The 27,717-nt window shown below is 25.3% G+C and overlaps 2 protein-coding genes across 4 annotated transcripts in view; one reads left to right on the top strand and one right to left on the bottom strand.

Annotated features, from left to right (window-relative positions):
• The window catches only part of LOC122513113 (G protein-coupled receptor kinase 5), a 668,663-nt gene that overhangs the window by 250,199 nt on the left and 390,747 nt on the right, over window positions 1-27,717 (bottom strand). The window lies entirely within an intron of this gene.
• Window positions 1-27,717, top strand: part of LOC122513114 (lysyl oxidase homolog 3A-like) — a 99,475-nt gene that overhangs the window by 33,272 nt on the left and 38,486 nt on the right. For all 3 annotated transcript variants that reach the window (XR_006302689.1, XM_043629373.1, XM_043629374.1), the window contains one exon: window positions 13,989-14,135. Coding sequence is in view for 2 of the 3 variants with exons in the window: in XM_043629373.1 (XP_043485308.1) it covers window positions 13,989-14,135 (147 nt within the window). In the remaining variant the exon portion in view is untranslated. The remainder of the gene's footprint in view (window positions 1-13,988; window positions 14,136-27,717) is intronic.

Here is a 27,717-nt window from a genome sequence, read left to right as displayed (position 1 = left end):
ATTGACAAATTGGAGTTTATAGCTTCGACACTTGGGCAATAAAAGTGACACTACTAAACCCACTAATAAACCCTTAAAATTCAGAAATGAATGTTCGACCATGTCAGTGTTGTCACAGTACTGGTACATTTTGAACACTACTATTTTCGGTTGAATAGATTTTTTTAATTTTTTAATACTGCTATTAAGATAAATGTCCCAATTAAATTTAATGAAAATTAATTGTAAGTAGTTACATCTGGGGTTTAAATTCAAAAAAATTTAATTTCAAAAGATTGTTGCCATTGTTTTTAGCAAAAAGCTGGAAAGTTTTACTTTTTTTTTGAAAAGAGATTTTTTTTAAAGTATCAAGTAAGCATACACGCGTTAAATCTACAAATATCGCGTCCGCAATAACCAAGCTTTAATATGACAGAACATACATTCAAAAATTTCAAAATGGTGTTTTCATTACGGCGATGGAAGACATTTTTTTAATGAACATCATAAGTCTAGTCAAAAATTCAAAATTAGTTAAACTTGACTAATTGAATCAGTTAAAAAAATCTAATGACAATCAGTTATTTTTAACTAAGCGATCAGTAGGAATATTACTATTTGAATTAGTGACTGAGTTTTTGCTTTAAAATCAAATTTCTACTTTTTACAAACTTAGGAAAAATTTTGAACGTTCAAATGAACGAATTATCTTTTTTCGAAGCAAATATTTTCAGAAATAAAAATGGTAAATTAAAGATTTTAGAAGTTTATAAATTATTTCTTAATACGTAACGACGCAATATTATTGTAATATTTGAATATAAAACAAAAAAAATAATTAAGTTTCGTTCGTTTGAACGTTCAAAAATTGTAGATCATTAAATTTTAGTTTTTTGAAAGTTAAAAACCTTTTTATATTATTTTCTCATGAAATTTTTAATCTTGCACGGAAAGAAAAGGTCTGGAAGAGATATCCATAAAAATATTGTTGAGCAGAATATTGTTGTGTTATCCAATTCAATGGAAGAGACAACTTTCAGAATGGAAGCACATTCCATATTCAATGGATGAGGGAGCCATATTATATTGTTGAATCAAATATGGATGTGACATCCATAGGCATGGTTGGGCTTACAATTCATGCTATGGATTTTCACATATGGCTGCCTCATCCATATAAACTTTGGTTGGGAGATCCATAGTTAGTTCAAAGTTTCAATACATGTTGCGCTCAATTCATTATCATGGCATCCATTTAAAAATGGTCGTCTCAATTTGTCCGTCGCGTCGGTTTCCTGTCACGTCTATATAATCACGTTGTGAGTTTATTGTGTATAAATAGTGTTATAATTGTTTATTATTTATTATCGTTATTGTCTATTAGTGTTTATGTAAATTCATTTTCATGAAATATGTGTATAGTATATAAGGAATATTATATGCTCAAATATTGTAGTTGCGTGTATAGTAGGGTGGTCCTTAAAAAGATTTTTTTTGAATTTCTTTGCTCCCAGGGGCTTAAATGCTTTCAAATTAATAAAAAAAAATTCCCTGAAAATTTGAGCTTTTAATATTAACTTTTAGATAGTGCGCACTCCAACTTAAGTTTCAAAAAAAAAATTTTTTTTTATTTTTTTGTTTTTTTATTTTATATTGACTTATTTTGATAAAATTTGGTAGGTGAATCAATACTGAGGTGTATTACTATAACAAAGACCTAAAATCAGACAGAAGAATCTTCAAAAATATCAACAAAAAAAATTGTTTATCAATTTTTTAATTTTTAAAAAAAATTGATTTTTGTGTTTTTTAAATAACTTTTTTATTTATTAATATTTTTATTAATTCTTGTCAAAATTACATTCCTGACATAAAAACGAATCAATTAATGTATATAAAGTATACATTTTATCAAAATTTATTAAATTAATCAATATTTATATTTTTAACAAAAAATTCAAATTTTTTTCTAATTAAGAAATTAATAAAACATTAATAATAATAATAATTAAATAAAAACAAATATTTCTTGTTAATATTTTATTTATTATTAGAATAAGCAAATACTGTTTGAATTTCGAGAATTTTACCGCGTAAACTGAGTCGGCACGTAACAGGACTGAGTCACTAACGCCATCTATCATAGTATTTGCGTACTCAAACATTCTGTCCCTTTAAAATATTCATAAATCACCTAACTTCTAAACAAAATAAACAATGCGTGGTATCTGTTTAACAAAATATTAATTCATCATGGCATCAAGAATAATTTTAAGACAAAATATTCATTTAATTGGTGATGTCGACACACAAATTATCGGTAACAAATTGCCATCAAAATTACAAGCGCTAAAAGTTTTTTTTTATCATATCCGTATTCTTAAATTAAAATTACGTGAAAGTGCTGAAATTTGTGTAGATGAAGTTAAAATATTTTGGCAAAAAGCTCAGATACCAACTAAAAGAAAAGATCATTGCATAGATCAGTTGTTAAAATTGTATAAACAATATCAGCTTCTTCAAAAAAATAAAAACAGAGACTCAAATAAAATTAAAGAGGACGAGTTTAAATCTTCATTGCATAATTTATTTGACATTGCGCATGCAAATGCGGCACAAATGGTCAGTGAAAATATATTAAATTTTTTGACTCAACAACGACAAGACGGTAGAGTTGGATTTATAGCTAACATTAAATCTGATGATTATGAACAAGTACAAAAAATAAAGGATGAACTACTACAGCTACGTCGTGAAAAATCGGAGAGAGAAAAAGCTCAATATGGTAAAATTGATGTTAAAATAATTTATATAGTTTAATCCATTAATTGTTATAAATGATTTTATGTTAATTTCAATGTACAATTTTTATTTCTATGTATTTGAATAGGTGAATTTGTGGAATTCACATCAAGCAGCGAAGTGGAAGGAGTAAATCCGTTGAGTCAAAAAACAATATCGTCTACTTCAAATTTTTCCGATGAACTGGCAACTACTGGGCACCAAGAATCAAGACAATCTCGTGGGACTATAAATATTATGGATGATAAATTAATATCGGTCTTCGATCATTGTAAAGTAAGCGACCGCAACGCTGTGCGTTTGATTGTAGCTTTATGTTCATCATTAAACGTCGACGTAAATCGACTAATTGTAAATAGATCTTCAATTCGACGAAGCAGAGAGAAAATACGCGAAGAGAAAGCCAAAGAAATTAAAGAACTTTTTAAAACTGAAAATTTGAATGCTGGTGTCCTACACTGGGATGGAAAAATTTTAAAAACTTCTAGTGGACAAAATAAAGAACGACTACCAGTTGTATTAAGTTGTGGACAAATTGAAAAAATACTAGCAATTCCAGTACTAGATGATGGTACAGGACAGTCCCAAGCTGATGCAATGTTTGATGCTATTATTGATTGGGGTATTCCTGACTGTATCGAAGCTCTTTGCTGTGATACTACTGCTGCAAATCTAGGATCAAAGAAAGGAGCGGCAGTTTTACTTGAACAGTTACTTGAAAAGAAACTACTGTATTTGCCCTGCAGACATCACATTTTTGAACTTGTTCTAAGGGATGTTTTTGAACTTAAAATACCTACAACTTCAGGTCCTGATGTACCTTTGTTTAAAAAATTTCGACACAGCTGGACAGAAATTGATACAAGTCAATTTTCTACTGGCATTGAAGACTCATATGTGCAAAACAAAATACAACATCATATTGAAGACATAAATCAATTTATCCAACAGCAATTTGATTCTAAACAACCGAGAGAAGACTACAAAGAACTTTTGGAGCTTGTTCAGATATTTATTGGTAAAGTTCCATGCAGTGAAGTGAAATTTCGAAAACCGGGTGCATTTCATCACGCTAGATGGATGTCAAAAGCCATATATACCATTAAAATATTTTTATTCCGTAAAAAATTTAAAATGAACGCGAAATTAATCAAATCCATTTCTGAAATTTGTATTTTTATTGCTACAGTGTATATCAAAGCTTGGTTTACTTGTCCTCTAGCATCTGAAGCTCCAAATAATGATTTAACATTTTTAAAAGCCCTTATTGATTATAAATTGACAGATGCTAAAGTATCTGAAGTGGCATTGAAAAAATTTAGCAAGCATTTGTGGTATTTAAATCCAGAGACTGCAGCTATGGCATTTTTTGACGAAAGAATACCATTAAACATTAAGAACCAGATGGTGATTATGTTAAAAAGTGTTGACAAAAGTTCAGAAAAGTTGAAACGCTTTGAAATTGAAAATATTAGTGATGTATATAACTGGAACATTGCTTCATTCGTATCATCAAAATCACTCCAGTTTTTTACAAGAATGGGAATAAATACTGATTTTCTAAATTTAAATCCGTCTGAATGGTGTCAAAATGAAGATTACCAGAAAGGTTTGCTAACGGTCAGAAGTTTGAAAGTTGTTAATGATATTGCTGAGCGTGCAGTGAAACTAATTGAAGAATACCATAGTGTACTAAGCAAGAATCCAGAGCAGCAGCAATTTATAGTTCAATTTTTATCGGAGTATAAGCAATATTATGCTGATACTCGAAAATCTGCAATAGTGGAAAATATGAAAAAAGATTGAGGCTAAGTGTTTGAACGGTATCATATTCCATCTGTATTTCAATTTTATTATCTTGAAGATTAAAAAACTATGTTATACTAATTGAAACAAGTTGTTCATTTCCTGATAATTTACTTCCTAAATATAAGATTTACTTTATATACATTAATTGATTCGTTTTTATGTCAGGAATGTAATTTTGACAAGAATTAATAAAAATATTAATAAATAAAAAAGTTATTTATAAAACACAAAAATCAATTTTTTTTAAAAATTAAAAAATTGATAAACAATTTTTTTTGTTGATATTTTTGAAGATTCTTCTGTCTGATTTTAGGTCTTTGTTATAGTAATACACCTCAGTATTGATTCACCTACCAAATTTTATCAAAATAAGTCAATATAAAATAAAAAAACAAAAAAATAAAAAAAAATTTTTTTTTTGAAACTTAAGTTGGAGTGCGCACTATCTAAAAGTTAATATTAAAAGCTCAAATTTTCAGGGAATTTTTTTTTATTAATTTGAAAGCATTTAAGCCCCTGGGAGCAAAGAAATTCAAAAAAATCTTTTTAAGGACCACCCTAGTGTATAGTGTAGTGGATAGCGTTAGTGTTTAGTATGCGTTAGGTCTAGGGTTCGTGTCTCCCCCATCGGTTAATAATTTATTTCGTAAATATGCGGTTATTCAATAAGTGGTGTGTATTAATTAACAAAAATGTGTATAAAATATCTCAAGTGACATAGAATTTAATTAATTGAGTGATTCCAATTTTCTGTTTCCCATTTCCATTACTATGGATCACCCAACCATAGATCTTTTGCTGCTCCAACAATGTACAGCCAGCCATAGAATATGGATGCAGCAACCTTAACTATGGATATCCCGTATTTTTCAATATAATATGGCTGTGATATCCATGTATCTGGATGTGTCAACTATTCCTTTTTCAATTTTTTAAAATTTTTCCAGCGCAGTACAGTTTGTTATTGAAAATTTTTTACTACCCTAAATTTAAAGTAAATTAACCTTTAAACTACTACGTGCTGAAAAATCACCCTCAGTGCTGCCCCTGGTCTTTCAGACCACTATTCCCTTTTTACAGTTTTTTAGTAATTTATAATTTTGTAAAGACAACTATTGTAAATATTTTTTACTTTTTAACATAAAAAAGTAATTTCTATATTATTTTGATTCATTTTTTTTTATTTTTACATATGTTACAATACAAAATTTAACGAATAAAAATTTTTGAAAAAGTTGTCACCTAACAGATTTTCATAAAATATGAAGCGAAGAAAAGCAGTTTAACCCTTTAACGTCCAAATGTGCTGATTTTTAACTTCGGTTTCAAGCTTATAATATTAAAAGAAAAAAATTATTAAAAATTCTACAAGGACATGTCCATATGGTTTTGGGGTCGCTCTTTCGAATGGCATGGTCAAAATTTCCAAAAAGTGACGTTTAACCCTTATTTTTTTCAAAAATACTTAAAAAATATAAAATTTTGGGAAGTAATTTTTTTTAAAATCCAATTTTAGTTGTGATACCGATTTTTCCAAGCCATCTAAAGTTTAAAAAACGATTTTCCGATACACGGAAAGAAAAAGTCCGTCAATCATTAATAGACTAGTATATTACTTTGAGACGGGACACAAAATCATTGAATGCATAACATACTTTGAGTCACAATCAGTGACGAGTTGCTTGCTAAAATTTAGAAAACTGTCATCAATATATAAAACTCGTTCACTAAAATTTAGAAAACTGTCTATTAAATTTTCTATGACTATCAAAAGCATTCAAAAAATTCAACTTCTTTCAGAATTATCCCTAATTTTAGACACTATTTGGTACAGAATGAACACATTTTTTTCGTTGCACAGTTCCGATATTTTATTTACACTCTTAGACGCTTTAGACCAACACATTTTCCAACACATTTTCGCACTTATAATAACTACACGTAGAAACGCACACTTATAACACTTTAAGTTTAGAAGCAAACTGTTCTTATATACCAAATAACAAAATTTTTCACAACTTGTGAGAAATGATTTTGCACTAATAACTACTTTTTAATTAGCGAGAAATATAAAAGAAAATATATTTTCATCGAGGTCAATTTCTAGACGCAATTCAACTGCAAATTGTTAGTTAAGTTAAATATTCACATTACACATAATAGTATATAGGGATATGTATAGCAGACAGCAAAAACACATGGACTATAGAGAAACCGGAAGAAATGCGCATCGGTACACTGCGCAACAATGCGCTAGTGAAGAGCGCCGATTTAGAATACGAGTCAACTAACGTTTCACAAACTTTCACTAATGATTCGTAAACATTCAAACAGCCATTGATAACAATTCAGCATTAAATCTAAAGCAATTGGTCACATACTGGCCTTCTAATCAATCCATGACTCGTTTTCAATCGTTAAGTAAAGTTAAGTAACCATCAACGGAAAAAGAGTCCCGTCTCAAAGTAATATACTAATCCATTAATGGTTGACGGACTTTTTCTTTCCGTGTACGTTTCTTGAAATCGCTTGAAATCTGTTACTCGGGGATTTTCGAGGTCACTGATTACGAATCTGAAGTCAGATTTTAAAAATTCCAAATGGCGAATCCAATATAGCGGACAATAAAATAAAAAATGCATAGTATTCGCTTGAAATTTGTTACTCAGGGGTTTCCGGGGTCGCTGATTACGAATCTGAAATCAGATATAAAAAATTTAAAATGGCGGAACCAATATGGCGGACGACAAAATTAAAAATGCATCACATTCGTTTAAAATTTGTAACTTGGGGGTTTCCGGGGTCGCTGATTACGAATTTGAAGTCAGATTTAAAAAATTCAAAATTGCGGATCCAATATGGCGGACGACAATATTAAAACTTTATATATTGGCTTCAAATTTGTTACTCGGAGGTTTTCGGAGTCGCTGATTACGAATTTGAAGTCAGATTTAAAAAATTCAAATTGGCGGATTCAATATGGCGGACCACAAAATTAAAAATGCATCGTATTAACTGCTCATGCCCTGTTAAATATTCTAACATACGATAACGTCCTTGTAGCCAAAAGGATAAAGTTTTAATTTTATCATCCAGCTTTATTGAATCCGTCATTTTGAATTTTTAAAATCTGATTTCAGATTCGTATATCAGCGATCCCGAAAACCCCCGAGTAACAAATTTGAAGCCAATATATGAAATCTCCCGCTCAGATTATCTCACATGCCGGAAAAATCCCAGGCTAATGGGCGCGAACCAAGTACCCTTGGTCCTACAGCGTCCGCCGAGCGAGGCATTTATCCGACTGAGCTAATCTGTCGGATCAAATGGATATCATATTAAATGCCATTTATGCTATATAAATTGTATGTTTAATGAAATGTATGTCAAATAAATTGCAAATTAAATGTTTTTTATACGAAATAGATTTTTTGTCAAATGAAATTTATGGTAAATGGTTTTATGTCAAATGACTATTATTTCAAATAAGATTTCCAGAATAATCATGCGTCTCTCAATATCATCCTGGAATATTACTTCGAAATTACTGTGGAACATTCCCTCAATGTTATTTTGGAATATTCCTGTGGGGCGGACATTTTAATATTACTTTAAGATCTCTGGAACATTCCACTAGAATAGTTATTCCGAATATGAAATGTAATATTCCCTTCATTTTAAGGTTATATTCCGTGCTGCTTGGGTATAAGCAAAACCAAAATTTTGTCTGTGCATAGAGCCCCATATAGCATTTTAAGATGATTCACATTTTGGACAAGTTAAAACCTACGATATTGGCTGGTTTTAATAAAAAATTTAGGGGGAAATGGGTCAAAAGTACCTACTAAAAGATGGGCAAATATTATTTTTAAAATATCTTTTTTATTTTTTGTGTATAACAATTTGTGTTTAAAGATTTTCAATGCGATAAGAGCAATTGTTTAAAAGATAAAAAAACACAAACTGTTAGAGGCAAAAAAGGAGATATTTAAAAAAATCCTTTTTTCCCCACTTAATTCACATGAATATCAAACATCGGAAAAAAACCTCGATACATCGAAAATATTGAAATTAAAACATCGAGGTTATAAACATCGATGTTTCCGATGTCGATGTCCCATCATTACAGAAAATCCTATTAGTAAGAAAAGAATAGACGTAGGTACACTACCGGTCAAAATTGAGAGACCACCCATTTTCAGGCGAATGAAAAACGCTTTAAAACATAAGATTTATTGAAACTAAAATTTTTTTCTGTTCATTTTTTGATAGATGACAAAATCTTGAAAAGAACAAGATCTTTCAGAAGTCATTTGGCCAATATTTAATTTAGATATTTTTAAGAAATCGTCATTTTCAATGTTTTACAAAAATTTGAATAACTTCTAAAATAATGAACGCTTTTAAATGATCTTAGGCTTATTTAAAAGGTCATTTGTTACTCAATAAGAATTACTTATAGGCATTAACGTGTAATTTTTTCTTAGAAAATGCAGGCCGTCAAACTTGGACCAAAAAAATTCAAAAAATTTGGAACAATCTTATTAACAGAAAAATAATTTTTATAAAATTCAAACGTATTTTTTGAAAAATTTTTTTGAAAAATCTACACCATATGGTGTTTTATATATTTTATAAAATCGTTTTTAGTACAGAAAAATTGTTCCAAATTTTTTGAATTTTTTTGGTCCAAGTTTGACGGCCTGCATTTTCTAAGAAAAAAAATACACGCGCGTTAATGCCTAGAAGTAATTCTTATATTGTAACAAATGACCTTTAAAATAAGCCTAAGATCATTAAAAAGCGTTCATAATTTTACGAGTTATTCAAATTTTTGTAAAACATTGAAAATGACGATTTTTTAAAAATATCTAAATGAATTATTGGCGAAACGACTTCTGAAATATCTTGTTCTTTTTAAAATTTTATCATCTATCAAAAAATGAACAGAAAAAAATTGTAGTTTCAATAAATCTTATGTTTTAAAGCGTTTTTCATTCGCCTGAAAATGGGTGGTCTCTCAATTTTAAAAGGTAGTGTATCTTCATCCTTTTCTTACTAATTATCCAGAGAATCAGGCTAACATTCAAAACCTAACCTTCTAAGTTTAATCCTCCATTTTTCTCCGTGTACAAATAAATATTTAGTTATTTCAAAAAAATGATTTTATTGGTGCAAATAAATATTTATTTTAATTAAAAACTATTAGAGCTGTGCAAAATAATTCGAACCGAACTGTTCGAATTTTTTCGCCTAGTTCGAATGTCGAAAATTCGACATTCGAGTTAGCTTAGTTCGAATGTCGGTTTTTCGACATTCGAACTAGCCCAGTTCGAATGTCGAATATTTGACATTCGAACTAGCCCAGTTCGGATGTCGAATATTCGACATTCGAGTTACTACAAAATTCGAACCGAACCGAGTTTTGTTCGGTTTTGGTACGCTAAAATGTCGAATTCTAAAATTCGACATTTCAGTCGCCCAGTTCGAATGTCGAAAAACCGACATTCGAGTTAGCCTAGTTCGAATGTCGAATATTCGACATTCGAACTAGCCCAGTTCGGATGTCGAATATTCGACATTTCGGCGCCTCAAAACCGAACTAAACTCGGTTCGGTTCGAATTTTGCACAGCTCTAAAAACTATGCATTATTGAACCAAGTAATGTTCATAATTGATTTAAAGCAATATTTATTAGATCAAATTATTCCATTTAATTGACTTATTAATTAATTTGTATTTGGTTCAAATAAACATTTATTTGATACTATAAATTAAAATATTTATATCCAGTAAATATTTACTTAGTTCAAATAAATAAAAATAAATAAGTAAAAACAAATAAGTTTTAATACAACCGAACGAGCGTTAGCGAGTGAGGTATATGTCGCTAGTAATAAATAAATCCAATAAATTAATTTTTTTATTTAAACACTTGTCAACTTATTTTCGCTTTTTCATATTACCACATTTGTACGTCGGTGAAGTTTCAAAGGTTTATAATCAACAATTAAAAAAAAAGTATATTTCCTAGCAAATACAAAAAAATATTTTGTTTACAAATTTTTCTGTTTTAAATTATTAATAAAAAAAACTACATAAAACATTTTTGATATAAAAATATATCAAAATTTAAATAGAAGAATATTTTTTCTTTTAAATTGTTGATTATGAACTTTGTGAATGTTACCAACGTTTATCCATTTTTCGTTTACATGTATACATATTTACTCAATATTTTTTTTTGCTGTTTACTATTTTATTTTTTTTCCGCCATAAATTCCTCTTTTTAATTAAAAAAATACTTTTATTCAAACCTCTATTCAAAATATTTAATTTTTTCTATATAAACAGAAATATCATAGAAAATTTTATTTCTAAACACTCTTTTCATTATTTCGAATATTTCTATTTTCAATTCCTGCTTTAGGTATACTAAATAAATTCTATTATACTTTTTTTCACTTGAAAAAATACGTTATAACATTTAACTGAGGAATGCAAAAAAAAGGAAATGTATAACCAGTAAAAAAAATTTATAACAATTCTGCGACTTTACTATTTCGAAATTTATATTTTCATTAATTACTTTACTTAATGGAACGCAGTTAACAAGAAAATTCGTGGGAGTATTTGAAATAGTTGGAAATGACTTTTTGTTGAAAATTAGTCGAAATTTCGGTGGAATAAAAAAATAGAAAGATAAAAAAAACGAGTATTAAAGGTTTGTCGTAAGTGCAGGAAATCACACACCTATTTTATATGTATATATATATATATAAAATCTAATGCTCCTTTTTTGCTTCGCGATTCGTGGAATAAGTTTATGAGTGTAAATATATCACTTTGATCAGCCGATTGTCATTGACACAAATCATCTTCGAGTTGACCCCTTTTTATTTCTCATAAAACACATCAAATCGTTTTCAAAACCATTTACTTAATTGAAATCCGTCACTGAGTAAATAAGCGATCAACAGAAACTTCATTATGCACATTTATATATGTACACGCATGTATAATATTTACAATAATGCAGCATAAAGTAATAAATATACAAATAAAAACAATTATATAATATTTTTTATTAAATTAAATTATTTAGTTTTTCATTATTAAATGTCCCTTATTAATATTAGATTATTTATTGTAAAAACCTTTTAGATATATAAAATTGAATAGATACCCACGTGGAAATACATGACAGAAGTAAACATCAAAATATTAAATTAATATAATAATTTCTCCCTTACTTTTTGGTTTATATCAAAGCGTAGGTTATGTACAATGAAATTTAAAATTAAAAATTATTTAAAAAAATATAAAAATAACAATAAGAAATCTAAATTTCTCAAATTTTTTTAGGACCATGCCAAAAAAAATGAAGACGGATTCTACTTATATTTTTATTATTTTTCAATAAATTATTGTTTACTTTTATTATTAGTCACAAAAAGTTTAAGAATAACCAATAATAAGTGGTATTTTTTGACAAATTCTGTAAAATATTTGAATTTTCCATCTCCCCCGGACTTACCCTATATATATTTCAACTGTGGTCAAAAACTAGCGAACCATGCAATAATGACAAAAATATTTAAAACCTTCAAAATTTCTGTATTGTTGACCATGGCCAAAATAGATAGTTGCTAGAGCAACTATGATCAACGAAAAAAATAGTTTAAAACATGAAAATTAATGTACTTTGACTACAGCCACATTATTTGGTCCTAAACTATTTTTGCCTTTAGCTATGGTTTGTTAGACATTGAAAATGGGCAAAAAATAAAAATTTTCAGGTATTAAACTAAATGTCGGGAATGGTTCGCTAGTTTTTAATAATAATAATAATAATAATAATAATAATAATAATAATAATAATAATAATAATAATAATAATAATAATAATAATAATAATAATAATAATAATAATAATAATAGTTTTTTAATAATACTAAAAAAAAATATGTAATATTTTATAACTTTTAATTACTTTTTTAATATAATTTTAAAAAATAACTACTCTATTAATTAGCTGCAGAAATATAGGTTTACTAATTAGTCGAAAAACGCCGAGTAATAATTATTATTTTTTTCTTTTTTGCAAATGGATATTATTAAAAGTTTAGAAATTAAAACACAAAAAATGTAACGTTATAAGAAGTTTCTTTTCTTAAAGTTGTAACACGGATATTCTACTTTCGTTATAATCAAATTATTCTATTTGTTATTATATAAGAAAATATCCGTCTATTGTTGTTTTAATGATATTGCTGCTCGAGGCTAAAAAAATCAATTCTCTTTTTTATTTTTGTGAAAAAAGTTTTTACTCCTTGTTTTCCTGACAGTACTGATGCTTCTATATATTGAAGTCAATTGGAAATTTTTCATTGTATTTTAAATGTAACTTTTTCTCAATTGTTCGAGGAAAGAAAGAGATGTAGAGGGGGGAAAGCTTCATTAAAAAACCATCGAGAGCTTCAATATAATTTTTAAAGAACAGGATTTCTGGTATTTTCCATTTGTTTTCAACTATTTCAATTCACTTTTTTTTTCTTTTGTCTTTTTTCTCATTAAATTAAATAATGTAGTTGAAAATTATAGGAAAGGAGATTTTTATTTTATCGCAAATTTAAGAGACAAAATTATTCAAATTTTCTAAAAAATGTTTGTAGATAGTGTTTATATTAATTAATAAATTAAAAATTAACTCTTTTGGGTTTAAAATATGAATTTACTATAAATGTATCAAAAAAATTGATTCTTTTTCAACTTTATTTTAAAAAAGAATTCAAAATATTTTTAAATCAAAATGAAAAAAATTTTATAAACAAAGTTTTACATCCTTCAAATTATTTGTGTTTTTATTGTAGAAAAAATGCAATGAATTAATTAACGTTAATAATTTTCTTTATATAAACAAATCAAAATTGTTTAAATAACATCAGAATATTTTTTGGATTTTTATTATTAATTGTGTATTAGTTATTAACAATATAAATATTAATTTTTCATTTCAGTTAAGTAATTTTTAAAAAAATTTAAATTAACAAAATTTTGTGCATATGAAAGTTTAATACTTTAAGGGAATTATTTTTAAATAATAAATTCTATTTCTACAAACAATTTTACTCTTCAAGGAATCAAAAATAAAACAAAATTATTTTTTTTATGAAAATAATTTAAAATTTATAAAATTCGAAATAATTTCTCATAAATTTAAAAATAAATTGTAATAAATTAAAATATACAAATGGTACCTATTTTAAATTATTATTTTAAATTGAAATATTTCTATAATTTGACTAAGTTTTGATTTGATTGACTGCTAAATTATTTAAAAAATTTAAATTTATCCAGAATTGCTAATGAATGAAAATTTGATTTCTAATTTGCAGGAAATGTGGAAATTCTTCATAATGGAAAGTGGGGGAATATTTGTGACGACGAATGGGATGAATTGGAGGCAAAAGTTGTTTGCAGACAATTGGGATTTGACAGAGCCCTGAGGCCAACTACAAACGGTCATTTTGGACAGGCAAGAAGTAAGAAACAATATTCTGGATAAGGATCCTATGTTCTTCCTAAATAATCTTAATTTTCAACATTTTAAATAATTAAACGATGCATTTAAATACACATTACACTTTCCTCAATATAAGAAACGCGCGTCTCTACACGGAGAGCACTGAGAAGACATTATACTTAATTTAAATAGAAGAATAATTTTAAGAGATTTTTTTTAATTGAAATTAGTTTGTAAGCTTAACCCCAACACGGAGAAAAATAGAGTTTGAAAAACTGGAAGTCAATATTGAAAAAACTGAACTCAGTCCAGTAAAAGTACATTAATTCATTTCCATCAAGCATCTTAGGGTGTTGCGTATAGTGTATAGAGGGCCTTAGTTCCAAATGTCAATGTAAAGAGCATTGAAACACAGGCGAAGATTATAAGGCGCGCTGCAGTGTGCAGTGGAGAAACTGGACTCAGTCCCCTACGTCGAAATTTTCACAATAAAGGAACGCAGGCGCGGAACCTGTCAAAATAAATGGCCGACGCGAAACGAGTGTTTCCTTGTATTCACTTCGTCAATTTTATATAAAAAAACAGTAACCAATCATTGAAAAAATAAAAATATGTTAAATGCACTCTTTATATAATTATTCATATTCATTAATTCACAAGTTTTATTCTTCCCACATTTTCATACTTACAATTAACAACTAAATGCATCGGAAAATCTTACAATCATACGGAATTGAACACCTACCTAACCATACAACTAAATATACGCATAATTATAAATCGCACGCTTTTACATTAAGCCTCTCGGCTACGCAATCGATGGGGGAAATTTCCTATTTAAGAAACATCCCTTCCCTGACGGATGGTGTTGACTGAATGTGCGCTTATAAAGTGCACATTGGGTGCACATTTTTTTAATATGAAAATATTTGATAAAATTGATGAAAAATGTTGAAATAAACATTTTTAGTGAATAAATAAACATGTTTAGAGTAAATAAAAAAAACATTTATGATAAATAATGTTGAAACTAATTAATTATTAATAATTGAAGTGTGTAATGTTTGAGAGTGAGTCAAACAGTGCATGACATTTCTTTTTTTTCTTCTTGAATAAATGCTTATAACACGAAAAAAGTGTTTGAAATACATAAAAGAATGTTTAAAATATTTTACGTTTATTTTACCTTGTATTGTTAATTGTTATTTATTTAAGAAAAACAATTTTCTCATAAAATGTATACTTTCTAGTGAGAAATCTAGTAACATTAGTTTTTCTATGAACCGGAAGCCGTGAATATTTGTATGTTTAAAGGTGCAATCACACTTTTCTGTTGAAATCCAGTTCACAGCTAGTTAAAAAGGTGTTTCTACAATAACCTGCAAATGCATTTATTTTGTTTGATACAAAATAATTGCACAATCTGATTATAAGTTTCTTTAAATTAGTAAATTGAATATAAATTATCATGAATTCATATGCAGAGAAAAATACATGTCTATTTTTTTGCATCTGCCTCGCGCATTTTTCACTTTATTAGAATTATTAAAAGTTTTTTTTGAACTTGACATGTAAACATAACCTATTATATTTACATTATTATCCGTGAAATAAATTCTTTTTGTCCACATCTAAAGTTTGACTTTTGTTTTGTTTGTTTTCTTGTTTAGAAAATACGGATGTATTTTTCATGATTTATAATAAAATAATATTTTAAATTGGTAAATTTTAAAAAATTATGATTAACAAATAAATGTTGTTTTTTGTACGATTTTTTATAACAAATTTTGTTTGAATGATCTGAATTATGCAAATTTTTTGTATTTTTATCTATAAAAAATATAAGAAAATTGTTAAAAAATTATCATTAAGAAATAGGAGATGTATCCAATATAAATTTTCATAAGAAAACAATTTGAATTACAATTGCTTTAATAAAATTCAAATTTTTTTAAAAATACTTATAAATTCTATTTGTCAATTGCAAATTTTTTGATTTTTATAAATGAAGGAAAACATTTTACTTAAAAAAATGTTCTGTTACATTTCTTTACGAATTTCTTTAATTGTAAAATTATTCAAAAACAATCATTTCTTTTTTAAATATTTAATTATTATTATTTTTCCACAGGAATTAAGATTTTTAAAAATGTCAAATTCAAACTTTTTTGAAATTAAACAACGCTTATAAAAGTATTATTATTTTATGTTAAGAATATTGTTACTGTAACTTCTTAAACATTATTTCTAGCATTTGAAATCAATTATTATTCTCTAGAATTTTTAACTAAAACTTTTGTCTAAATCAACAATTTTTAATAACTTTTGAAAAAGTTCTTTGAGAATTTTTAAATACATATATTTGCTTTAAAATTCAATTTGAAGAAATTTCGATTATTTGGAAATTCTTCAATTAAATATTTTAGAAACTAAAAACGATAAATAATTCAAAAAAATTCTATTAAACAAATTAAGAAAAATTAGTTCCATAGAATTCTTAATTAAAAATATGAAAAGTTTAAATTTTCAAAGATTATATTTTGAAATTCACTTTTAAATCCATATTTATTAGAAATTTCTAAGACAATTCAATTATTTAACTATAAAAATAAATATTTTATTAAACAATTGAATGTTTCTTAAAATTTTATTTTCTAAAAAAATTTTATCAACAAATTTTTAAATAATTGAATTCTCTTCACAAATTTTAATAAAACTTTTTTAAGAATAATTGCATTTTTCGAGAAATTTGATAAATATTGTATTAAAAATAATTAAAATTTTGCCAAGCATTTTATAAAAAGCTTTAAAAATAATTGAATTTTTAAGAAAAATTTTATTATTTATAATGTTAATCGAAATTTTGACAAAAATTTTTGAAGATTTTTAAACATAATTGAATTTCTGTGAAAAATTTTATTAAAATTATTTTGAAAAAATTAAATTCTTAAGCAAAGAATTGTATTAAAATTTTTGACAACAATTTTATTCTTGAAAGAAATTTAATTAAAAATTTATCGAAAATAATACTTAAATTCTAGTAAATAAATTGTAGTAAAGGTTATTAAAATAATTAAATATCTGGTAAATTTTAATAAAATTTTTAAGAATAATAACTTTTTTCGAGGAATTCTACTTTTTCTACTTGCTACGAAACTAGAAAAAACAAACAGGAAATTTTTCTTGCTATCAACAAAGTTTTTTCTAGTTTCATAGAAAGTAGAAAAAGTCTTTATAAAAGGTTTGAGAAAGAAGCAAAGATATCCGAAGATTTTCAATAAAAAATTTTGAAAATTGATGAACTTAGAGCCAAAAAAAATATAAAAATTCCAAATCTTTACAAACAGGATATTTTTTTACTATCAACAAAGTTTCTTCTAGTTTTGTAGCATGTACCGAAAAGTCTTTACAAAAGGTTTGAGGAAAAAGCAAAGAAATCCGTAGATTTACTAAAAAAATACTTAAATTCGTTGAACTTAGCCAAAAAAAATGGGAAATTTGTAATTTTGTATTTTTCTGTCTAAGTTCATCAATTATTAAAAATTTTTCAGATAATCTTCGGATTTCTTTGCTCCTATCTCAAACCTTTTATAAAGAATTTTTCTACTTTCTATGAAACTAGAAAATACTTTGATGATAGCAAAAAAAATTTCCTGTTTGTAAAAATTTAGAATTTTTTTTTTTTTTTTTCTTTTATCTTTTTTTGACTCTTTAGGAGTTAATATTTTTATCTTCATCATTGTTATGCAACTTTTGATTAAGATTAAATTATGAATTCTTATTATATGAATAATGTATATTATGTATTTTATTGTACTTTAAAAATTGTTCTCATGGTTTTCCTAGAACAAAATAAAGGAAATTCTAAATTCAAATTTCTTTGCTTCTTCCTCAAACCTTTTGAAAATTCTTCTCTTCTCTCTTCTTAAAGACTGGAAATATTTTTCTCTTTCAACACAGTTTTTTCAAGTTTCGTAGCAAGAAGAAGAAGACTTTACAAAAGGTTTGAGGAAAAAGCAAAGAAATCCGAAGATTTTCTGAAAAAATTGTGAAAATTGATGAACTTAGCCAAAAAAAAAATAAAAATTCCAAATCTTTACAAACAGGAATTTTTTTACTATCAACAAAGTTTTTTCTTGTTTTGTAGCATGTACCGAAAAGTTTTTACAAAAGGTTTGAGGAAAAAGCAAAGAAGTCTGAAGATTTACTAAAAAAATATTTAAATTCGTTGAACTTAGCCAAAAAAATAGGAAAATTCCAAATTTTTAAAGACAGGAAAAATTCTTCTCCATTATCAAAAGTTTTTCTAGTTTCGTATCAAGTATAAAAAGAATTTTCAAGAGGTTTGAGGAGGGAGCAAAGAAATCCGAAGATTTTCTAAAAAAATTTTGAAAATTGATGAACTTAGCCAAAAAAATAAAAATTCTAAATTTTTACAAACAGGAAATTTTTTTCGCTATCAACAAAGATGTTTCTAGTTTCGTATAAAGTAGAAAAAATCTTTAAAGTCTTTTGTAAAGACTTTTTCTACTTGCTACGAAACTAAAAAAAATTTGTTAATAGTAAAAAAAATTACCTGTTTGTAGAAATTTGGAATTTTTATTTTTTTGGCCAAGTTCATCAATTATTAAAATTTTTTCAGAAAATCGTCGGATTTCTTTGCTCCTTTCTCAAACTTTATCTAAAGACTTTTTCTACTTGCTACGAAACTAAAAAAAACTTTGTTGAGGAAGAAAAAAATTTCCAGTCTTTAAAAATTTGGAATTTTGTATTTTTTTGTCTAAGTTCATCAATTATTAAAATTTTTTCAGAAAATCGTCGGATTTCTTTGCTCCTTTCTCAAACTTTATCTAAAGACTTTTTCTACTTGCTACGAAACTAAAAAAAACTTTGTTGAGGAAGAAAAAAATTTCCAGTCTTTAAAAATTTGGAATTTTGTATTTTTTTGTCTAAGTTTATCAATTATTAAAATTTTTTCAGAAAATCGTCGGATTTCTTTGCTCATTTCTCAAACTTTTTGTAAACTAAAGTCTTCTTTTTTTGCTATAAAACTAGAAAAAACTTTGTTGAGGAAGAAAAAAATTTTGCCAAGCATTTTATAAAAAACTTTGAAAATAATTGAATTTTTGAGAAAAATTTTATTATTTATAATGTTAATCGAAATTTTGACAAAAATTTTTGAAGATTTTGAAACCTAATTGTATTTCTGTGAAGAATTTTATTAAAATTATTTTGAAAAAATTAAATTCTTAAGCTAAGAATTGTATTAAAATTTTTGACAATAATTTTATTCTTTAAAGAAATTTAGTTAAAAATTTATTGAAAATAATACTTAAATTCTAGTAAATAAATTGTAGTAAAGGTTATTAAAATAATAAAATATCTGATAAATTTTAATAAAATTTTTAAGAATAATAACTTTTTTCGAGGAATTCTACTTTTTCTACTTGCTACGAAACTAGAAAAAACTTTGTTGATAGTAAAAAAATTTCCTGTTTGCAAAAATTTGGAATTTTTATATTTATTTCGACTAAGTTCATCGAATTTAAAAATTTTGCAAGAAAATCTTCGCATTTCTTTGTTCCTTCCTCAAACCTTTTGTAAAGTCTTCCTCTTTCTTGCGACGAAACTAGAAAAATTTTTGTTGAGGGAGAAATACAAAAATTCTAAATATAGAAACACGGCAAATTTTTTTTTCTATCTTCGAAATTTTTTTTCAGTTTCGTAGCAAGTAGAAGAAGAGGTTTCAAAATGTTTGAGAAAGGAGCAAAGAAATGTGAAGATTTTCTGAAAAAATTTTAATAATTGATGAACTTAGACAAAAAAAATACAAAATTCTAAATTTTTACAAACAGGACATTTTTTTACTATCAACAAAGTTTTTTCTAGTTTCGTAGCAAGTAGAAAAGTCTTTAGATAAAGTTTGAGGGATAAAAAAATCTTCAGTCTTTAATAATTTGGAATTTTGTATTTTTCTGTCTGAGTTCATCAATTATTAAAAATTTTTCAGAAAATCTTTGGATTTCTTTGCTCCTATCTCAAACCTTTTACAAAGACTTTTTCTACTTTCTATGAAACTAGAAAAAACTTTGTTAATAGCAAAAAAAATTTCCTTTTTGTAAAAATTTAGAATTTTTATTTTTTTGGCTAAATTCATCAATTTTCAAAATTTTTTCAGAAAATTTTCGGATTTCTTTGCTTCTTCCTCAAAGCTTTTAAAAATTCTTCTCTTCTCTCTTCTTAAAGACTGGACATTTTTTTCTTCCTCAACAAAGATTTTCTAAGAAAATTTTTAAATTTATTGAACTTTGGTAAAAGAAAGTAGGAAAATTTTTGTTGAGGGAGAAATACAAAAATTCTAAATATAGAAACACGGCAAATTTTTTTTTCTATCTTCGAAATTTTTTTTCAGTTTCGTAGCAAGTAGAAGAAGAGGTTTCAAAATGTTTGAGAAAGGAGCAAAGAAATGTGAAGATTTTCTGAAAAAATTTTAATAATTGATGAACTTAGACAAAAAAAATACAAAATTCTAAATTTTTACAAACAGGACATTTTTTTACTATCAACAAAGTTTTTTCTAGTTTCGTAGCAAGTAGAAAAGTCTTTAGAAAAAGTTTGAGGGATAAAAAAATCTTCAGTCTTTAATAATTTGGAATTTTGTATTTTTCTGTCTAAGTTCATCAATTATTAAAAATTTTTCAGAAAATCTTTGGATTTCTTTGCTCCTATCTCAAACCTTTTACAAAGACTTTTTCTACTTTCTATGAAACTAGAAAAAACTTTGTTAATAGCCAAAAAAATTTCCTGTTTGTAAAAATTTAGAATTTTTATTTTTTTGGCTAAATTCATCAATTTTCAAAATTTTTTCAGAAAATTTTCGGATTTCTTTGCTTCTTCCTCAAACCTTTTAAAAATTCTTCTCTTCTCTCTTCTTAAAGACTGGAAATTTTTTTCTTCCTCAACAAAGATTTTCTAAGAAAATTTTTAAATCCGAAAATCCGAAAATTTTCTGAAAAAATTTTGAAAATTGATGAATTTAGCCAAAAAAATAAAAATTCTAAATTTTTACAAACAGGAAATTTTTTTGGCTATTAACAAAGTTTTTTCTAGTTTCATAGAAAGTAGAAAAAGTCTTTGTAAAAGGTTTGAGATAGGAGCAAAGAAATCCAAAGATTTTCTGAAAAATTTTTAATAATTGATGAACTTAGACAGAAAAATACAAAATTCCAAATTATTAAAGACTGAAGATTTTTTTATCCCTCAAACTTTATCTAAAGACTTTTCTACTTGCTACGAAACTAGAAAAAACTTTGTTGATAGTAAAAAAATGTCCTGTTTGTAAAAATTTAGAATTTTGTATTTTTTTTGTCTAAGTTCATCAATTATTAAAATTTTTTCAGAAAATCTTCACATTTCTTTGCTCCTTTCTCAAACATTTTGAAACCTCTTCTTCTACTTGCTACGAAACTGAAAAAAAATTTCGAAGATAGAAAAAAAAATTTGCCGTGTTTCTATATTTAGAATTTTTGTATTTCTCCCTCAACAAAAATTTTCCTACTTTCTTTTACCAAAGTTCAATAAATTTAAAAATTTTCTTAGAAAATCTTTGTTGAGGAAGAAAAAAATGTCCAGTCTTTAAGAAGAGAGAAGAGAAGAATTTTTAAAAGCTTTGAGGAAGAAGCAAAGAAATCCGAAAATTTTCTGAAAAAATTTTGAAAATTGATGAATTTAGCCAAAAAAATAAAAATTCTAAATTTTTACAAAAAGGAAATTTTTTTTGCTATTAACAAAGTTTTTTCTAGTTTCATAGAAAGTAGAAAAAGTCTTTGTAAAAGGTTTGAGATAGGAGCAAAGAAATCCAAAGATTTTCTGAAAAATTTTTAATAATTGATGAACTCAGACAGAAAAATACAAAATTCCAAATTATTAAAGACTGAAGATTTTTTTATCCCTCAAACTTTATCTAAAGACTTTTCTACTTGCTACGAAACTAGAAAAAACTTTGTTGATAGTAAAAAAATGTCCTGTTTGTAAAAATTTAGAATTTTGTATTTTTTTTGTCTAAGTTCATCAATTATTAAAATTTTTTCAGAAAATCTTCACATTTCTTTGCTCCTTTCTCAAACATTTTGAAACCTCTTCTTCTACTTGCTACGAAACTGAAAAAAAATTTCGAAGATAGAAAAAAAAATTTGCCGTGTTTCTATATTTAGAATTTTTGTATTTCTCCCTCAACAAAAATTTTTCTAGTTTCGTCGCAAGAAAGAGGAAGACTTTACAAAAGGTTTGAGGAAGGAACAAAGAAATGCGAAGATTTTCTTGCAAAATTTTTAAATTCGATGAACTTAGTCGAAATAAATATAAAAATTCCAAATTTTTGCAAACAGGAAATTTTTTTACTATCAACAAAGTTTTTTCTAGTTTCGTAGCAAGTAGAAAAAGTAGAATTCCTCGAAAAAAGTTATTATTCTTAAAAATTTTATTAAAATTTATCAGATATTTTATTATTTTAATAACCTTTACTACAATTTATTTACTAGAATTTAAGTATTATTTTCAATAAATTTTTAACTAAATTTCTTTAAAGAATAAAATTATTGTCAAAAATTTTAATACAATTCTTAGCTTAAGAATTTAATTTTTTCAAAATAATTTTAATAAAATTCTTCACAGAAATACAATTAGGTTTCAAAATCTTCAAAAATTTTTGTCAAAATTTCGATTAACATTATAAATAATAAAATTTTTCTCAAAAATTCAATTATTTTCAAAGTTTTTTATAAAATGCTTGGCAAAATTTTTTTCTTCCTCAACAAAGTTTTTTCTAGTTTTATAGCAAAAAAAGAAGACTTTAGTTTACAAAAAGTTTGAGAAATGAGCAAAGAAATCCGACGATTTTCTGAAAAAATTTTAATAATTGATAAACTTAGACAAAAAAATACAAAATTCCAAATTTTTAAAGACTGGAAATTTTTTTCTTCCTCAACAAAGTTTTTTTTAGTTTCGTAGCAAGTAGAAAAAGTCTTTAGATAAAGTTTGAGAAAGGAGCAAAGAAATCCGACGATTTTCTGAAAAAATTTTAATAATTGATGAACTTAGACAAAAAAATACAAAATTCCAAATTTTTAAAGACTGGAAATTTTTTTCTTCCTCAACAAAGTTTTTTTTAGTTTCGTAGCAAGTAGAAAAAGTCTTTAGATAAAGTTTGAGAAAGGAGCAAAGAAATCCGACGATTTTCTGAAAAAATTTTAATAATTGATGAACTTGGCCAAAAAAATAAAAATTCCAAATTTCTACAAACAGGTAATTTTTTTTACTATTAACAAATTTTTTTTAGTTTCGTAGCAAGTAGAAAAAGTCTTTACAAAAGACTTTAAAGATTTTTTCTACTTTATACGAAACTAGAAACATCTTTGTTGATAGCGAAAAAAATTTCCTGTTTGTAAAAATTTAGAATTTTTATTTTTTTGGCTAAGTTCATCAATTTTCAAAATTTTTTTAGAAAATCTTCGGATTTCTTTGCTCCCTCCTCAAACCTCTTGAAAATTCTTTTTATACTTGATACGAAACTAGAAAAACTTTTGATAATGGAGAAGAATTTTTCCTGTCTTTAAAAATTTGGAATTTTCCTATTTTTTTGGCTAAGTTCAACGAATTTAAATATTTTTTTAGTAAATCTTCAGACTTCTTTGCTTTTTCCTCAAACCTTTTGTAAAAACTTTTCGGTACATGCTACAAAACAAGAAAAAACTTTGTTGATAGTAAAAAATTCCTGTTTGTAAAGATTTGGAATTTTTATTTTTTTTTTGGCTAAGTTCATCAATTTTCACAATTTTTTCAGAAAATCTTCGGATTTCTTTGCTTTTTCCTCAAACCTTTTGTAAAGTCTTCTTCTTCTTGCTACGAAACTTGAAAAAACTGTGTTGAAAGAGAAAAATATTTCCAGTCTTTAAGAAGAGAGAAGAGAAGAATTTTCAAAAGGTTTGAGGAAGAAGCAAAGAAATTTGAATTTAGAATTTCCTTTATTTTGTTCTAGGAAAACCATGAGAACAATTTTTAAAGTACAATAAAATACATAATATACATTATTCATATAATAAGAATTCATAATTTAATCTTAATCAAAAGTTGCATAACAATGATGAAGATAAAAATATTAACTCCTAAAGAGTCAAAAAAAGATAAAAGAAAAAAAAAAAAAAAAATTCTAAATTTTTACAAACAGGAAATTTTTTTTGCTATCATCAAAGTATTTTCTAGTTTCATAGAAAGTAGAAAAATTCTTTATAAAAGGTTTGAGATAGGAGCAAAGAAATCCGAAGATTATCTGAAAAATTTTTAATAATTGATGAACTTAGACAGAAAAATACAAAATTACAAATTTCCCATTTTTTTTGGCTAAGTTCAACGAATTTAAGTATTTTTTTAGTAAATCTACGGATTTCTTTGCTTTTTCCTCAAACCTTTTGTAAAGACTTTTCGGTACATGCTACAAAACTAGAAGAAACTTTGTTGATAGTAAAAAAATATCCTGTTTGTAAAGATTTGGAATTTTTATATTTTTTTTGGCTCTAAGTTCATCAATTTTCAAAATTTTTTATTGAAAATCTTCGGATATCTTTGCTTCTTTCTCAAACCTTTTATAAAGACTTTTTCTACTTTCTATGAAACTAGAAAAAACTTTGTTGATAGCAAGAAAAATTTCCTGTTTGTTTTTTCTAGTTTCGTAGCAAGTAGAAAAAGTAGAATTCCTCGAAAAAAGTTATTATTCTTAAAAATTTTATTAAAATTTACCAGATATTTAATTATTTTAATAACCTTTACTACAATTTATTTACTAGAATTTAAGTATTATTTTCGATAAATTTTTAATTAAATTTCTTTCAAGAATAAAATTGTTGTCAAAAATTTTAATACAATTCTTTGCTTAAGAATTTAATTTTTTCAAAATAATTTTAATAAAATTTTTCACAGAAATTCAATTATGTTTAAAAATCTTCAAAAATTTTTGTCAAAATTTCGATTAACATTATAAATAATAAAATTTTTCTTAAAAATTCAATTATTTTTAAAGCTTTTTATAAAATGCTTGGCAAAATTTTAATTATTTTTAATACAATATTTATCAAATTTCTCGAAAAATGCAATTATTCTTAAAAAAGTTTTATTAAAATTTGTGAAGAGAATTCAATTATTTAAAAATTTGTTGATAAAATTTTTTTAGAAAATAAAATTTTAAGAAACATTCAATTGTTTAATAAAATATTTATTTTTATAGTTAAATAATTGAATTGTCTTAGAAATTTCTAATAAATATGGATTTAAAAGTGAATTTCAAAATATAATCTTTGAAAATTTAAACTTTTCATATTTTTAATTAAGAATTCTATGGAACTAATTTTTCTTAATTTGTTTAATAGAATTTTTTTGAATTATTTATCGTTTTTAGTTTCTAATATATTTAATTGAAGAATTTCCAAATAATCGAAATTTCTTCAAATTGAATTTTAAAGCAAATATATGTATTTAAAAATTCTCAAAGAACTTTTTCAAAAGTTATTAAAAATTGTTGATTTAGACAAAAGTTTTAGTTAAAAATTCTAGAGAATAATAATTGATTTCAAATGCTAGAAATAATGTTTAAGAAGTTACAGTAACAATATTCTTAACATAAAATAATAATACTTTTATAAGCGTTGTTTAATTTCAAAAAAGTTTGAATTTGACATTTTTAAAAATCTTAATTCCTGTGGAAAAATAATAATAATTAAATATTTAAAAAAGAAATGATTGTTTTTGAATAATTTTACAATTAAAGAAATTCGTAAAGAAATGTAAAAGAACATTTTTTTAAGTAAAATGTTTTCCTTCATTTATAAAAATAAAAAAATTTGCAATTGACAAATAGAATTTATAAGTATTTTTAAAAAAATTTGAATTTTATTAAAGCAATTGTAATTCAAATTGTTTTCTTATGAAAATTTATATTGGATACATCTCCTATTTCTTAATGATAATTTTTTAACAATTTTCTTATATTTTTTATAGATAAAAATACAAAAAATTTGCATAATTCAGATCATTCAAACAAAATTTGTTATAAAAAATCGTACAAAAAACAACATTTATTTGTTAATCATAATTTTTTAAAATTTACCAATTTAAAATATTATTTTATTATAAATCATGAAAAATACATCCGTATTTTCTAAACAAGAAAACAAACAAAACAAAAGTCAAACTTTAGATGTGGACAAAAAGAATTTATTTCACGGATAATAATGTAAATATAATAGGTTATGTTTACATGTCAAGTTCAAAAAAACTTTTAATAATTCTAATAAAGTGAAAAATGCGCGAGGCAGATGCAAAAAAATAGACATGTATTTTTCTCTGCATATGAATTCATGATAATTTATATTCAATTTACTAATTTAAAGAAACTTATAATCAGATTGTGCAATTATTTTGTATCAAACAAAATAAATGCATTTGCAGGTTATTGTAGAAACACCTTTTTAACTAGCTGTGAACTGGATTTCAACAGAAAAGTGTGATTGCACCTTTAAACATACAAATATTCACGGCTTCCGGTTCATAGAAAAACTAATGTTACTAGATTTCTCACTAGAAAGTATACATTTTATGAGAAAATTGTTTTTCTTAAATAAATAACAATTAACAATACAAGGTAAAATAAACGTAAAATATTTTAAACATTCTTTTATGTATTTCAAACACTTTTTTCGTGTTATAAGCATTTATTCAAGAAGAAAAAAAAGAAATGTCATGCACTGTTTGACTCACTCTCAAACATTACACACTTCAATTATTAATAATTAATTAGTTTCAACATTATTTATCATAAATGTTTTTTTTATTTACTCTAAACATGTTTATTTATTCACTAAAAATGTTTATTTCAACATTTTTCATCAATTTTATCAAATATTTTCATATTAAAAAAATGTGCACCCAATGTGCACTTTATAAGCGCACATTCAGTTAACACCATCCGTCAGGGTTACCAATGAAATAAATTAGATCATGCGTGGATTTTACTTTGTAATTAATGTAAGTATGGATGTCAACAATATTCATAATATTGAATAAATAATATTGTCAACTAGTTTCAATTTGATACGGTTATTAGAATTTAATAATAAATAAATAAAAAACATTAATTTTTTCCTAACCTTTTTCAAGTTTGACACTCCTCATGGTAAATTTGATTATTTTTTTCCGTGTACTAGCTCCTCCGACGGCCGCAAGCGGCCGTCTACGGTGCTAGTTTTTATATGTCCATTGTCCAAGTCCATTATTTCATTAATAATAATATTCAAATTTTTTCAGTTAATAATTTGCTTATTTATATTTGAAATATTGACGTTTTTTTGACAATGCAAAATAAGATTTGTTATGTGTACATTCTCTTAACAAAAATAAAATTTATATATTCGCGCTCTTTTTAAATAACATACGAGTGCAGCGCCACCTTCACATGTATAAACAATTTTAAAAACACCCTTCTATTAAGATTTTACATTCTCATTGCCCATTCTTTACTTCGATACTTTTCGATATACATTCGACCTTTCCAC

The sequence above is a fragment of the Leptopilina heterotoma genome, unplaced genomic scaffold, assembly GCF_015476425.1.
Source record: "Leptopilina heterotoma isolate Lh14 unplaced genomic scaffold, ASM1547642v1 Lhet_134, whole genome shotgun sequence".
Lineage (NCBI taxonomy): Eukaryota > Metazoa > Arthropoda > Insecta > Hymenoptera > Figitidae > Leptopilina > Leptopilina heterotoma.
The sequence above is the reverse complement of the archived record's forward strand: the minus strand, read 5'-3'. Positions and strand labels throughout refer to the sequence as shown.